This window comes from Salvelinus fontinalis, chromosome 3, assembly GCF_029448725.1.
Source record: "Salvelinus fontinalis isolate EN_2023a chromosome 3, ASM2944872v1, whole genome shotgun sequence".
Lineage (NCBI taxonomy): Eukaryota > Metazoa > Chordata > Actinopteri > Salmoniformes > Salmonidae > Salvelinus > Salvelinus fontinalis.
In genome coordinates, this window is record NC_074667.1 from 1518559 (window position 1) to 1535186 (window position 16628).

Sequence of the window (16628 nt, forward strand, 5' to 3'; positions counted from 1 at the left end):
GTACCCATCTCTCCCCACTATGCCAGTACCCACCTCTCCCCACTATGCCAGTACCCACCTCTCTCCACTATACCAGTACCCATCTCCTCTCTCCACTATACCAGTACCCAACTCTCCCCACTATACCAGTACCCACCTCTCCCCACAATGCCAGTACCCACCTCTCCCCACTCTGCCAGTACCCACCTCTCCCCACTATGCCAGTACCCACCTCTCCCCACTATGCCAGTACCCACTTCTCCCCACTATACCAGTACCCACCTCTCCCCACTATGCCAGTACCCACCTCTCCCCAATATACCAGTACCCACCTCTCCCCAATATGCCAGTACCCACCTCTCCCCACTATACCAGTACCCACCTCTCCCCACTATACCAGTACCCACCTCTCCCCACTATGCTAGTACCCACCTCTCCCCACTATGCCAGTACCCACCTCTCCCCACTATGCCAGTACCCACCTCTCCCCACTATGCCAGTACCCACCTCTCCCCAATATACCAGTACCCACCTCTCCCCACTATGCCAGTACCCATCTCCTCTCTCCACTATACCAGTACCCAACTCTCCCCACTATACCAGTACCCACCTCTCCCCACTATGCCAGTACCCACCTCTCCCCACTCTGCCAGTACCCACCTCTCCCCACTATGCCAGTACCCACCTCTCCCCACTATGCCAGTACCCACTTCTCCCCAATATACCAGTACCCACCTCTCCCCACTATGCCAGTACCCACCTCTCCCCACTATGCCAGTACCCACCTCTCCCCACTATGCCAGTACCCACCTCTCCCTACTATACAAGTACCCACCTCTCCCCACTATGCCAGTACCCACCTCTCCCCACTATGCCAGTACCCACCTCTCCGTACTATGCCAGTACCCACATCTCCCCACTATGCCAGTACCCATCTCTCCCCGCTATACCAGTACCCACCTCTCCCCACTATGCTAGTACCCACCTCTCCCCACTATGCCAGTACCCACCTCTCCCCACTATGCCAGTACCCACCTCTCCCCACTATGCCAGTACCCACCTCTCCCCACTATGCCAGTACCCACCTCTCCCCACTATGCCAGTACCCAACTCTCCCCACTATACCAGTACCCACCTCTCCCCACTATGCCAGTACCCATCTACTCTCCTCGCTAAACCAGTACCCACCTCTCCCCACTATGCCAGTACCCACCTCTCTCCACTATACCAGTACCCAACTCCTCTCTCCACTATACCAGTACCCACCTCCTCTCTACACTAAACCAGTACCCACCTCCTCTCTACACTGAATCAGTCCCCACCTCCTCTCCACACTAAACCAGTACCCACCTCCTCTCCACACTAAACCAGTACCCACCTCCTCTCCACACTAAACCAGTACCCACCTCCTCTCTACACTAAACCAGTACCCACCTCCTCTCCACACTATACCAGTACCCACCTGATCTTCACACTAAACCAGTACCCACCTCCTCTCCACACTAAACCAGTACCCACCTCCTCTCCACACTAAACTAGTACCCACCTCCTCTCCACACTAAACCAGTACCCACCTCCTCTCCACACTAAACCAGTACCCACGTCCTCTCCACACTAAACCAGTACCCACGTCCTCTCCACACTAAACCAGTACCCACCTCCTCTCCACACTAAACCAGTACCCACCTCCTCTCCACACTAAACCAGTACCCACCTCCTCTCTACACTAAACCAGTACCCACCTCCTCTCCACACTAAACCAGTACCCACCTCTCCACACTAAACCAGTACCCTCCTCTCCACACTAAACCAGTACCCACCACCTCTCTACACTAAACCAGTACCCACCTCCTCTCCACTATGCCAGTACCCACCTCTCCCCACTCTGCCAGTACCCACCTCTCCCCACTATGCCAGTACCCACCTCTCCCCACTATGCCAGTACCCACTTCTCCCCACTATACCAGTACCCACCTCTCCCCACTATGCCAGTACCCACCTCTCCCCAATATACCAGTACCCACCTCTCCCCAATATGCCAGTACCCACCTCTCCCCACTATACCAGTACCCACCTCTCCCCACTATACCAGTACCCACCTCTCCCCACTATGCTAGTACCCACCTCTCCCCACTATGCCAGTACCCACCTCTCCCCACTATGCCAGTACCCACCTCTCCCCACTATGCCAGTACCCACCTCTCCCCAATATACCAGTACCCACCTCTCCCCACTATGCCAGTACCCATCTCCTCTCTCCACTATACCAGTACCCAACTCTCCCCACTATACCAGTACCCACCTCTCCCCACTATGCCAGTACCCACCTCTCCCCACTCTGCCAGTACCCACCTCTCCCCACTATGCCAGTACCCACCTCTCCCCACTATGCCAGTACCCACTTCTCCCCAATATACCAGTACCCACCTCTCCCCACTATGTCAGTACCCACCTCTCCCCACTATGCCAGTACCCACCTCTCCCCACTATGCCAGTACCCACCTCTCCCTACTATACAAGTACCCACCTCTCCCCACTATGCCAGTACCCACCTCTCCCCACTATGCCAGTACCCACCTCTCCGTACTATGCCAGTACCCACATCTCCCCACTATGCCAGTACCCATCTCTCCCCACTATGCCAGTACCCACCTCTCCCCACTATGCTAGTACCCACATCTCCCCACTATGCTAGTACCCACCTCTCCCCACTATGCCAGTACCCACCTCTCCCCACTATGCCAGTACCCACCTCTCCCCACTATGCCAGTACCCACCTCTCCCCACTATGCCAGTACCCACCTCTCCCCACTATGCCAGTACCCAACTCTCCCCACTATACCAGTACCCACCTCTCCCCACTATGCCAGTACCCATCTACTCTCCTCGCTAAACCAGTACCCACCTCTCCCCACTATGCCAGTACCCACCTCTCTCCACTATACCAGTACCCAACTCCTCTCTCCACTATACCAGTACCCACCTCCTCTCTACACTAAACCAGTACCCACCTCCTCTCTACACTGAATCAGTCCCCACCTCCTCTCCACACTAAACCAGTACCCACCTCCTCTCCACACTAAACCAGTACCCACCTCCTCTCCACACTAAACCAGTACCCACCTCCTCTCTACACTAAACCAGTACCCACCTCCTCTCCACACTATACCAGTACCCACCTGATCTTCACACTAAACCAGTACCCACCTCCTCTCCACACTAAACCAGTACCCACCTCCTCTCCACACTAAACTAGTACCCACCTCCTCTCCACACTAAACCAGTACCCACCTCCTCTCCACACTAAACCAGTACCCACATCCTCTCCACACTAAACCAGTACCCACCTCTCTACACTAAACCAGTACCCACCTCCTCTCCACACTAAACCAGTACCCACCTCCTCTCCACACTAAACCAGTACCCACCTCCTCTCTACACTAAACCAGTACCCACCTCCTCTCCACACTAAACCAGTACCCACCTCTCCACACTAAACCAGTACCCTCCTCTCCACACTAAACCAGTACCCACCACCTCTCTACACTAAACCAGTACCCACCTCCTCTCCACTATGCCAGTACCCACCTCTCTCCACTATACCAGTACCCACCTCCTCTCCACACTAAACCAGTACCAAACTCCTCTCCACACTAAACCAGTACCCACCTCCTCTCCACACTAAACCAGTACCCACCTCCTCTCTACACTAAACCAGTACCCACCTCCTCTCTACACTAAACCAGTACCCACCTCCTCTCTACACTGAATCAGTCCCCACCTCCTCTCCACACTAAACCAGTACCCACCTCCTCTCCACACTAAACCAGTACCCACCTCCTCTCCACACTAAACCAGTACCCACCTCCTCTCTACACTAAACCAGTACCCACCTCCTCTCTACACTGAATCAGTCCCCACCTCCTCTCCACACTAAACCAGTACCCACCTCCTCTCCACACTAAACCAGTACCCACCTCCTCTCCACACTAAACCAGTACCCACCTCCTCTCCACACTAAACCAGTACCCACCTCCTCTCCACACTAAACCAGTACCCACCTCCTCTCCACACTAAACCAGTACCCACCTCCTCTCCACACTAAACCAGTACCCACCTCTCCACACTATGCCAGTACCCACCTCCTCTCTACACTAAACCAGTACCCACCTCCTCTCCACACTAAACCAGTACCCACCTCCTCTCCACAATAAACCAGTACCCACCTCCTCTCCACACTAAACCAGTACCCACCTCCTCTCCACACTAAACCAGTACCCACCTCCTCTCCACAATAAACCAGTACCCACCTCCTCTCCACACTAAACCAGTACCCACCTCCTCTCCACAATAAACCAGTACCCATCTCCTCTCCACACTAAACCAGTACCCACCTCCTCTCCACACTAAACCAGTACCCACCTCCTCTCCACAATAAACCAGTACCCACCTCCTCTCCACAATAAACCAGTACCCACCTCCTCTCCACAATAAACCAGTACCCACCTCCTCTCCACAATAAACCAGTACCCACCTCCTCTCCACACTAAACCAGTACCCACCTCCTCTCCACACTAAACCAGTACCCACCTCCTCTCCACACTAAACCAGTACCAAACTCCTATCCACACTAAACCAGTACCCACCTCCTCTCCACACTAAACCAGTACCCACCTCCTCTCTACACTAAACCAGTACCCACCTCCTCTCTACACTAAACCAGTACCCACCTCCTCTCTACACTGAATCAGTCCCCACCTCCTCTCCACACTAAACCAGTACCCACCTCCTCTCCACACTAAACCAGTACCCACCTCCTCTCTACACTAAACCAGTACCCACCTCCTCTCTACACTAAACCAGTACCCACCTCCTCTCTACACTGAATCAGTCCCCACCTCCTCTCCACACTAAACCAGTACCCACCTCCTCTCCACACTAAACCAGTACCCACCTCCTCTCCACACTAAACCAGTACCCACCTCCTCTCCACACTAAACCAGTACCCACCTCCTCTCCACACTAAACCAGTACCCACCTCCTCTCCACACTAAACCAGTACCCACCTCCTCTCCACACTAAACCAGTACCCACCTCTCCACACTATGCCAGTACCCACCTCCTCTCTACACTAAACCAGTACCCACCTCCTCTCCACACTAAACCAGTACCCACCTCCTCTCCACAATAAACCAGTACCCACCTCCTCTCCACACTAAACCAGTACCCACCTCCTCTCCACACTAAACCAGTACCCACCTCCTCTCCACAATAAACCAGTACCCACCTCCTCTCCACACTAAACCAGTACCCACCTCCTCTCCACAATAAACCAGTACCCATCTCCTCTCCACACTAAACCAGTACCCACCTCCTCTCCACACTAAACCAGTACCCACCTCCTCTCCACAACAAACCAGTACCCACCTCCTCTCCACAATAAACCAGTACCCACCTCCTCTCCACACTAAACCAGTACCCACCTCCTCTCCACAATAAACCAGTACCCACCTCCTCTCCACACTAAACCAGTACCCACCTCCTCTCCACACTAAACCAGTACCCACCTCCTCTCCACAATAAACCAGTACCCACCTGTACCCAGAGTGGAATACTTCCAGTTGTTTTACTGTTAATACTGTATGACCACATAGGTTACTGTGGCTGGCTGAAACTAACCATAAATAATGCCATATACAAGAACTGAGTATTCTGTGAACAAATACAGGAGACCGTTCTTATGTAGTGGGTTTGGATTTGCTCGTAGCCCTTTCGGTGTTTTACACTAACCTCTCTGCCTTTCTCTCTGTCGGTCCGTCTGTCCATCTGTCCGTCTGTCTGTAGATTCTGATTGGAGAGGTGACAACGTTCTTTGTGAAAGCGGAGGGGGCTCAGGAGAAGACCATTGTGACGGCTGACTGCTGTTACTTCAACCCCCTCCTCCGCAGGATAGTACGCTTCCTGGGTGAGCCTCGGCTATAGGTCCCACTAGGTCCCATTAGACCATATTTAACCTGGTGTATATTGGTCCTAATATATTGTACAATATATTGGCATGCTGCCTCACTACTGTCATTCAGCATAGAATGAAGGGTTTTATCTCTCCCTGCCCTCTCGTCTGTCTCTCTATTTCTCCCTTCTCCTCTCCCTCTCTTCCCATCCCCCTCTCTCTCCTCCCCCATCCTCTCCCTTTACCCTCCACCTCCTCCACCCCCCTTCTCCTCCTCCACCCCCTCAGGCGTCTACTCCTTTGGCCTCTTCGCCACCACCATCTTCGCCAACGCGGGCCAGGTGGTGACAGGGAACCAGACCCCTCACTTCCTGTCTGCCTGCCGCCCCAACTACACAGTCTTGGGCTGCCAGTCCCCCATGCAGTACATCACAGAGCGCCGCGCCTGCACCGGGAACCCCTACCTGGTTGCGTCTGCACGCAAGTCCTTCCCCTCTAAGGACGCGGCCCTCAGCATCTACTCTGCTGTCTACACAGTGGTAGGAACTAGGGGGAAGTTAGAGGGGAAGGAATAAAGTGTGACACCGGGAAGAATAGAGATATGTTTTCTGATATCAGTGTTTTGAAGTGTGATGTTTCCGTACATTTCTATGTGCTTATGTGGAGGTAGAGGGTATATCTAGAATTTATATCTCTGTGTGTGCTTCTGTGGAGGAGCTGTATATCTAGACTCTATAGCTCTGTCTGCTTCTGTGGAGGTACTGTATATCTAGACTTTATAGCTCTGGGTGTGCTTCTGTGGAGGTACTGTATATCTAGACTATAGCTCTGTGTGTGCTTCTGTGGAGGTACTGTATATCTAGACTTTATAGTGCTGTGTGTGCTTCTGTGGAGGTACTGTATATCTAGATTTTATAGCTTTGTGTGGACGTCTGTGGAGGTATATCTAGACTTCATAGCTCTGTGTGTGCTTCTGTGGAGGTACTGTATATCTAGACTTTATAGTGCTGTGTATGCTTCTGTGGAGGTACTGTATATCGAGACTATAGCTCTGTGTGTGCTTCTGTGGAGGTACTGTATATCTAGACTTTATAGTGCTGTGTATGCTTCTGTGGAGGTACTGTATATCTAGACTATAGCTCTGTGTGTGCTTCTGTGGAGTTACTGTACATCTAGATTTTATAGCTTTGTGTGTACGTCTGTGGAGGTACTGTATATCTAGAATGTATAGCTCTGTGTTCGCTTCTGTGGAGGTACTGTATATCTAGAATGTATAGCTCTGTGTTCGCTTCTGTGGATGTACTGTATATCTAGACTTTATATCTCTGCTTGCATCTTAACCTCCACCTCTGTGTGTGTCTGCAGAGTAGCTTTTAAATGAACTATTCCTTTCTGTGTGTGTGTTTCAGATGTACGTGACGCTCGTGTTCCGTACAAAGGGCACCCGGCTGACCAAGCCCACCCTGTGTCTGACCCTCCTGTCCCTGGCTGTGCTGGTGGGGGTGGTGAGGGTCACGGAGTACAGGAACCATTGGGGTGACGTCCTGGCTGGATACCTGACCGGAGGGGCCATCGCTGCCTTCCTGGTGAGGGGACTGGGGAGTAGGGGATGGGGAGGTGGTAGAAGTGGGGGTAGGGGTGGCGGGTAGGGTTGGAGGGTAGGGGTGGTGGGTAGGGGTGGGTAACGTCCTAGCTGGATACCTGACTGCAGGGGCCATCGCTGTCTTCCTAGTGAGGGGACTGGGGAGTAGAGGTGGGGATGAGGGCTAGATGGGGAGATGGGGGTAGGGTAGTGGTGGGAGTAGAGGTGGGGATGAGGGCTAGATGGGGAGATGGGGGTAGTGGTGGGAGTAGAGGTGGGTATGGGGGTGCAAGTAGGAGGGTGGAAATGGAGGATGGGAGCATTACCCATTCAGTTTCAAGTTAAAGCTGCAATGTTTCAATTTACATCACTTTAAATAACTTGTCTTCAGCAGCTCATTTTTACAGACTCTTTCTCTCTCTCTCCTACTCTCTCCTACTCTCTTTCCTTCTCTCCCTAACCCTTCTCTCTCCATCTATCGCTCTCATTCTCTCTCTCTGTCTCTCTTTCCATCCCTCTTTCAATCTCCACCTCTCTCTACCAGGTGACATGTGTGATCAACAACTTCCAGCAGACAGCGTCAGCCCTGCCCCCGCTGCCCCCCCAGCGCCCTCAGCCCCCCCACGGCATGCAGCTGTCCACCCTACCTCGCGTGGAGAGTCCACTTGAAAAGTTAAGTTGCCCTCAGGTAAGGGCTGGGGGGTCACAGGGGATAGTGTTCTCATAAAATGAGCCATCCTCACATCTCTTGTAAATATGAATTCAGTGAATTTGTTCGTTCATATTCATTCTTACAAGAAGGGTATTTTTTTATGGGTCTCTTTAGTTTATTGGTTTGGTTGCTACATGTGTTCTCCCGCCTGGTTAACCCTGATATCTCTTATGATTAACCTGGATAAATCAAGTTTAAATAGATTCTACTGTTCAATAATAATACCCTCCCCTTTTCTAGCGTTATGAAACCCGTTCTGTCTAAACCTTGTCCATCCCCTCCCAACACAGACCTTTACCTCTTTAAATCTTCCAATCCCATTTGTATTATTTCCCTCTGTCACCCTGTACTTCTAATTCTTTAACACATTCATATCCTTCTTGCCTCCTAACCTTCTTCTCTCCTTCTCTCTCCCCTCCCCCAGGTTCCAAGACTACCGTACACTGAGATCACATGACCATCAGCCATACCTGTGCCCCGCCCCTCCCGATGTGCTCCTCCCCTCGCGGCGCTTCATCTCCAGCGAAGTTTAGACCTGCCCTCCATCTCCGAGCACCACGCCCCCTGCCCCGCCCACCCTGAGGGGCGGCCCCCTTTCCGACGCTCGTTCTCCACCCAGGTCTAGAACATGGAACCTAGAACCTAAATCACCCAGATCCAACCTCAAAACAACCTTACCTGGGAGGGACTACCTGGCCTTGTCCAATAAGAAAGGCTTGTTTTTGTTTTCCGTTGCAAAACATTTTGCTACGGTGTGCAGTAATGAATAGGACCCTGGAGTAGGTAGAAGTTTACCCTAACCATTAATACATGGTCAAATATCTTGTCATCCTTGTATGGTTAGGGTTGGGGTTAAGTGGAATCTGATCCTAGATCTGTGGTTAATCTCCATCACCATGGAGACGACCCAGGCCACAGCCATGGTAACCGGCTAAGTCCTCTGCGGGCTAAACGGATTGGATCGGATATGGCGTCCTTTCCCTCTGTCTGTCTCAACCTTGTTCATCAAAAGTTGTTTTTTGCCTCCTACTCGTTTGATTTTTTCCCAAGATGACCCAGTGGTGTACAAATACAAGCTCACCAAAGCCAAGACTACTGTGGAGCTGTGGAAGCAATTACAGCACCTTTTCCTTCGCCACAGTTCTATTGTTTTGTCTCCACTTCTCATTTTGGGTCTCCTCCTTTTCTTCTTCTACTACTCTACTTTAATGTACAGACGGAAAACACTAAACAGTGGTTGAACGACACAGAAAGAGAGGCACGGTGGATAAAACATTTAAAAACACAGTGGAAAGATGAGATCAATATACAGTACCAGTCAAAAGTTTGGACACACCTACTCATTCAAGGGGTTTTCTTTATTTTTATTATTTTCTACATTGTAGAATAATAGTGAAGACATCAAAACTCTAAAATAACACAAATGGAATCATGTAGTAACCAAAACAGTTTTAAACAAAATATATTTTATATTTGAGATTCTTCCAAGTAGCCACCATTTACCTTGATGACAGCTTTGCACACGCTTGGCATTCTCTCAACCAGCTTCACCTGGAATGCTTTTCCAACAATCTTGAAGAAGTTCCCACATACGCTGAGCACTTGTTGGCTGCTTTTTCATTCACTCTGCGGTCCAACTCATCCCAAACCATCTCAATTGGGTTGAGGTCAGGTGAGTGTGGAGGCCAGGTCATCTGATGCAGCCCTACATCACTCTCCTTCTTGGTCAAATAGGCCTTACACAACCTGGAGGTGTGTTGGGGCATTGTCCTGTTGAAAATCAGCAATGGCGTATCGCTACAGAATGCTGTGGTAGCCATGCTGGTTAAGTGTGTGCGTTTCACGAAGACACGGCGGTTGGAACCAAAAATCTCAAATTTGGACTCATCAGACCAAAGGACAGATCTAATGTCCATTGCTCATATTTCTTGGCCCAAGCAAGTCTCTTCTTCTTAGTTGTGTCCTTTAGTAGTGGTTTCTTAGCAGCAATTCAACCATGAAGGCCTGATTCATGCAGTCTCCTCTGAACAGTTGATGTTGAGATGTGTCTGTTACTTAAACTCTGTGAAGCATTTATTTGGGCTGCAATTTCTGAAGCTGGTAATGAACTTATCCTCTGCAGCAGAGGTAACTCTTGGTTTTCCTTTCTTGTGGCGGTCCTCATGAGAGCAAGTCTCATCACAGCGCTTGATGGTTTTTGCGGCTGCACTTGAAGAAACTTTCAAAGTTCTCAATGTTCCGTATTGATTGACCTTCATGACTTAAAGTAATGATGGACTATCGTTTCTCTTCGCTTATTTGAGCTGTTTTTGCTATAATATGGAATTGGTCTTTTACCAAATAGGGCTATCTTCTGTATACCACCCCTACCTTGTCACAACACAACTGATTCGCCTCAAACACATTAAGAAGGAAAGAAATTCCACAAATTGACTTTTAACCAGGCACACCTGTTAATTGAAATGCATTTCAGGTGACTACCTCATTAAGCTGGTTGAGAGAATGTCAAAAGTGTGCAAAGCTGTCATCAAGGCAAAGGGTGGCTACTTTGAAGAATCTCAATTATTAAATATATTTGGATTTTTTAAACACTTTTTTAGTTACTACATGATTCCATGTGTTATTCCATAGTGTTGATGTCTTCACTATTATTCTACAATGTAGAAAATAGTAAAAAATAAAGAAAAACTCTTGAATGAGTTGGTGTGTCCAAACTTTTGACTGGTACTGTAAGTCCCCAGTGACTGAACGATGGAATCAAAGGGAATCAAAGGAGCTGTTTGTAAAACTCAGGAAAAATAACCCGGACAAAGGAATAAGAATGGTTGAGAAGATTTTTAAATATTTTTATGTGGTGAAAGAGGATGCACTTTTGCAAATGATGGTGATGGCGCAGTTTAACTACCAGAGGCTTATATGCTTATATATGATTAAGTATATGTTGTGTATTTTGTGTTTTGGTTTAGTTAAATACTAGTCTCTCCTCTGCTGTAGCTTCACACTAGTAATGTGATGTTGTTTTTCCTCATCTGACAAGGAGTAACATTCAACTGGATATACTGTAACAGCATATGATTACATTACTGTTATTATACAGGTGGATACGAATGTTACGAAACATACATGAATATCTCACACAACCCTCAAGACATCACGATGCAACAGCCCAGTTACTAACAACCAATAACTTTCCTACATTCTGGAATATACATATGATATATTTCTTTAAATATACATTCATTATCACAACGGAAGTGGACTGGCTAACTGTCATTCATTATCACTACTGAAGTGGACTGGCTACCTGTCATTCATTATCACTACTGAAGTGGACTGGCTACCTGTCATTCATTATCACTACTGAAGCGGACTGGCTACCTGTCATTCATTATCACTACGGAAGTGGACTGGCTACCTGTCATTCATTATCACTACTGAAGTGGACTGGCTACCTGTCATTCATTATCACTACGGAAGGACTGGCTACCTGTTATTCATTATCACTACTGAAGTGTACTGGCTACCTGTCATTCATTATCACTACTGAAGCGGACTGGCTACCTGTCATTCATTATCACTATTGAAGCGGACTGGCTACCTGTCATTCATTATCACTACTAAAGGACTGGCTACCTGTCGTTCATTATTACTATTGAAGTGGACTGGCTACCTGTCATTCATTATCACTACTGAAGTGGACTGGCTACCTGTCATTCATTATCACTACTAAAGGACTGGCTACCTGTCATTCATTATCACTACTGAAGCGGACTGGCTACCTGTCATTCATTATCACTACTGAAGTGGACTGGCTACCTGTCATTCATTATCACTATTGAAGCGGACTGGCTACCTGTCATTCATTATCACTACTGAAGCGGACTGGCTACCTGTCATTCATTATCACTACGGAAGTGGACTGGCTACCTGTCATTCATTATCACTACTGAAGTGGACTGGCTACCTGTCATTCATTATCACTACGGAAGGACTGGCTACCTGTTATTCATTATCACTACTGAAGTGGACTGGCTACCTCTCATTCATTATCACTACTGAAGGACTGGCTACCTGTCATTCATTATCACTACTGAAGTGGACTGGCTACCTCTCATTCATTATCACTACTGAAGGACTGGCTACCTGTCATTCATTATCACTACTGAAGGACTGGCTACCTGTCATTCATTATCACTACTGAAGGACTGGCTACCTGTCATTCATTATCACTACTGAAGGACTGGCTACCTGTCATTCATTATCACTACTGAAGGACTGGCTACCTGTCATTCATTATCACTACTGAAGCGGACTTTTGTGGTTTGTTTACCTGTTGATGTATTTCTATCGTTTTTATATTTATGAAGTGAAATGTTGCTGCGAGGTCAGTGTGGTTTACTCTCACTTAGCATGGCAGTTTTGCTGCTATCCGTTTACACAGACCATGCCCTCTTCTTCCTGCTCCTCTTCCTCATGTTCCTCTTCATCCCCATTGTCATCACTTTCCCCTTTCATACTTCTCCTTCTCCTTAAATAGCTTGAAATCCAACTATCGATCTGTTGTAACAAAAGTGAAATGGAACAATGTTCACTTGGGAGTCCAGGCTTCTCTTCAACCCTGTCTTTTTCAGGTCAACATCTGCACTGTACCTCCTCTCATCCCTATCCACCACTCTATCTAGATCCCTCATTCATTCTCTCTTTCACCTTTACTCCCTCCATTCTGTCTCCAGTCAAGTTAGAACACTGGAACGAGTGTATCGTGTCTTAAAGGTGTATAGGTTTCTTGTTGTGTTTGATTATGTTATACTGTATGTTAAATCAGTCATGCTAACAAGAGCATCAAACATCCAGAAACTGTCTGTTAAGAGCAAGCTTAGCAAACATCTAACCTTAGCTGGATTGTAGCATAAAGAGAGAGATGAAGTGACATTCTATAACAGACGCATTGTTAACACACAGGCTGTACAGTCAGTGATTAACAATTAGCTCAACTTGAGAGAGTGTGTGTGTGTGTGTGTGTGTGTGTGTGTGTGTGTGTGTGTGTGTGTGTGTGTGTGTGTGTGTGTGTGTGTGTGTGTGTGTGTGTGTGTGTGTGTGTGTGTGTGTGTGTGTGTGTGTGTGTGTGTGTGTGTGTGTGAAAAAACACAACATCCTAACTGATAATGTGGTGATCCAAACTTTTTTTTAGGGTTCGCTGGCTGTCATATACTCCTACCATAACTATGCAGTCGTCATAACTTAGTGGTTCTTCAGGCATTCTGAGGACTCGTTGAGAACCCCTTACGAAGCCGTCTCCATGGAGACGGTGCTCATCATAATGTTGTATTCATATTAGGATGTATCCTCTATTTTGTAAAGATTTGTCAGAAAAATAAATGCCTATTGCTATATCAAAGTTGACAAGTTCTCGTTATTTTCACCGCGCTGTTGGAAGCTCTGGTTGGAAGAAAACGTATTCTTCTCACTAATTACATGTTTATATGATTGAGCCCTGAAGGTATCGTTTCTTTAAGGATTCCACTCTAACTCGTGGAGATTCCTGGTTCCAAACAAAACTTAGCAAAAAGAAATGTAAGGACACTGAGAAAAGCAATCCAGTATGGTGCAATGCTTCACCTAGTGTTCGATGAACACATTTCTCCCTGAAAGAGAAGTGTATCTGCAGTTCAAACAACAACAAAGCGAAATCCCCGCCAGTATTTTGGTAAATAGCTGAGGGATGGGGCTGGAGAAATTAACTCACTCTCAAATTCCATGAGCTCAAACTGATAGTTTTAAGCATGTTTTGAGGCTATACAGTGTTTGTTAACAATTACATATTTATTACATTTTTACAAATAAAGGACTAAAACAAGCTCATATTTTTGCTCCTGGTGAGGTTTGAAAATTGAACTAAGCTCGTGAGGCATTTATAAGTTATATTTTTCAAGAATCAATGGGTGTATATTCTTATTTTAAAAGTCCAAAAATGGATGTAGCAATCGTAGTTTGCCCCTTTAAAGAAATAAAGGCACAGTTTCTCTTCAAATAAAACATGTGAGCGAATGTTGCTGTTTATATTGGACAAATTGGTTCCAAACAAATCATTCGAGCTCATGGAACGGTCCATCTCAAACTGTGAGTGTTCTGCAGCCACATGGTGGCGACATTTACCTCACTTGTAATTTATTGAGAGGAAAATGCACGCATCATAGTTTGATCAAATAAAATGCTGATTTGGGTTGTTAAGCGTTCCTTTTGATGAATTTAGACTCAATTTGGAAATGTGATATTTGACAAAATGCTGAGAATGGGTGTTTGGAACAGCTGGCTGATATTATGTACAGCATTTTTCAAATAAATGAATTGATAGGCTACAATAATTCTTCAAAATATGCAGACGGATGCAAGCTGGCATATCTACACACATTTTCTCTCTCTATCACACACGAAGTCACACACACACACTGAGAACTCCCAGCACTCTCTCGTAGCCCCATCATCTTCTCCGGAAATTGCCTCTCAAGCACAGTCGGCGCCCCATTAGAAAAGAGGAGTGCCATGCTGTAACCTTTTTAAAAAGACATTAGTGATGCACCTGCTTCTCTCTCTCCTACACACACTCACTTACACACACTGTCTCCGTCTCTCTCGTTTCTCTCTTTCTCTCTCACTCTGTCTCCCTCTCCTCCTGTCCCTCTCTCGCTCATTCTCACACACACACACACACACACTCCCATCTCCCTCTTTCTCTTTCTCTCTCCCCCTCTATCCCTCTCTCTCTCTACTCGTTCTATCTGTCTCTCTCCCACCCTCCTCCCCCTCATCTCTCCCACCCTCCTCCCCCTCGTCTCTCCCACCCTCCTCCCCCTCTTCATGAAGTTCTCTCCATCTAATTTACACTTGACACCAAATGGGCAAAAGCTGGTTGAATCAAAATTGTTTCCATACCAACCAAAACAATCTATGTGGTAACGTTGAATCAACGTGGGAAACTGATTGGATGAGCAGAAAGTCGTTAACGTAAAGGGCATTTCCTATTTTCTGACGCAACATTTAACCTAAATCCAATGACATAGTGAAATGTTTTGATTTCATGTTGAATTCACGTTAGTTGACAACTCAACCAAATGTGAATCAAAACTAGACGTTGAACATAGTGCACTACTATATACTGTATATAGCCCATTGTGGTCAAATGTTGTGCACTATGTGGGGAATAGGGTGCCATTTGGGAGGCAGTCATAGTTATCGAGTTGGCAAAGAAAAGCAGACGTGTCTACTCATCTAAGCCCGTTTTATAAATGAGAGTGTGTGTGTGTGTGTATGAGTGTGTTCCAACTCCTGGTGACTCACTCTGTATGCCTGGCACAATGCCTATGACCCTGGAGTCACAGTCTGTCTGGACCCCCCCCCCCCCACACACACACACACACACAGAAACAGACACACACACACACACACACACACACACACACACACACACACACACACACACACACACACACACACACACACACACACACACACACACACACACACACACACACACACACACACACACACACACATAGTTACTATCTGGACCACCATGCAGCCAGGACCATTAGTATTCCTCTGCTAATGCTGTGTGTGAACTGTGTGTGTGAGAGAGTCTATGTGCGAACTGTGTGTGTGTGTGTGTGTGTGTGTGTGTGGGAACTGTGTGTGTGAGAGAGTCTATGTGCGAACTGTGTGTGTGTGTGTGTGTTGGTGCTTGTGACTGCTGGTAGATCTGTCAAATCTAACGGTTGGAAAGTGGAAGAGATTTCTCATGTCCAACAGTGGAGCGTGTTCAGGAGTCACAGTCACATAGTTACTATCTGGACCACCATGCAGCCAGGACCATTAGTATTCCTCTGCTAATGGGGGGGGTCCAAATGCAAACCACCAAATCCCAGAGTACAAAGATAGCCTACTATCTGTCGTAGTAAATTACACATTTTTGTTTTTGCCTTGCTGCAGTCGCCTGATTACCAAATAGTCTGCCTCGGACGATTATGGAGCCATTAACCATGTCTGTGTGAGAGAGACCGTGTCTGTGTGAGAGAGAGGCAGGCAGAGAGAGCACAAGTTGGACACACTCTGGGCCAAGGTAAGTGGCACAGCTACCATTCCCCTTAGCAACCTGGTACCATGGTCATTATATGGAGTTGTAGAGTAACTTCAACCCGACTGTCATTTAGCCTCTACGCACGTCGTTGTTGGACATCATTTGACTTTCCTCACTCTTGTTCAGTGGAAAATAAGCTTGAAGAAGTCGTCCACTGAGGCTTTTGGTTTTATGCATTTTCTATAGGAGCGTGTGAGCTAGGAGTGATGGAGGGTGTGCTCTTTCTTCGGGATGGGGGTCGGAGAAGTGAGAGGTTGCAGTTCAGAATCAG

The 16628-nt window shown here is 47.5% G+C and overlaps 1 protein-coding gene across 2 annotated transcripts in view; it reads left to right on the plus strand.

Annotated features, from left to right (window-relative positions):
* The window catches only part of LOC129835690 (phospholipid phosphatase-related protein type 5-like), a 29198-nt gene extending 15577 nt beyond the window's left edge, over positions 1–13621 (plus strand). The window contains exons 2-6 of one of the 2 annotated variants that reach the window (XM_055901430.1): positions 5824–5944; positions 6218–6468; positions 7339–7515; positions 8056–8183; positions 8648–13621. In XM_055901430.1, coding sequence (XP_055757405.1) covers positions 5824–5944; positions 6218–6468; positions 7339–7515; positions 8056–8183; positions 8648–8756 — 786 coding nt within the window. In that variant the 3' untranslated portion in view covers positions 8757–13621. Of the gene's footprint in view, positions 1–5823; positions 5945–6217; positions 6469–7338; positions 7516–8055; positions 8200–8647 lie in introns of both variants that reach the window. The other variant, XM_055901439.1, reaches the window with a different exon arrangement.
* The last annotated feature ends 3007 nt before the right edge of the window (positions 13622–16628 follow it).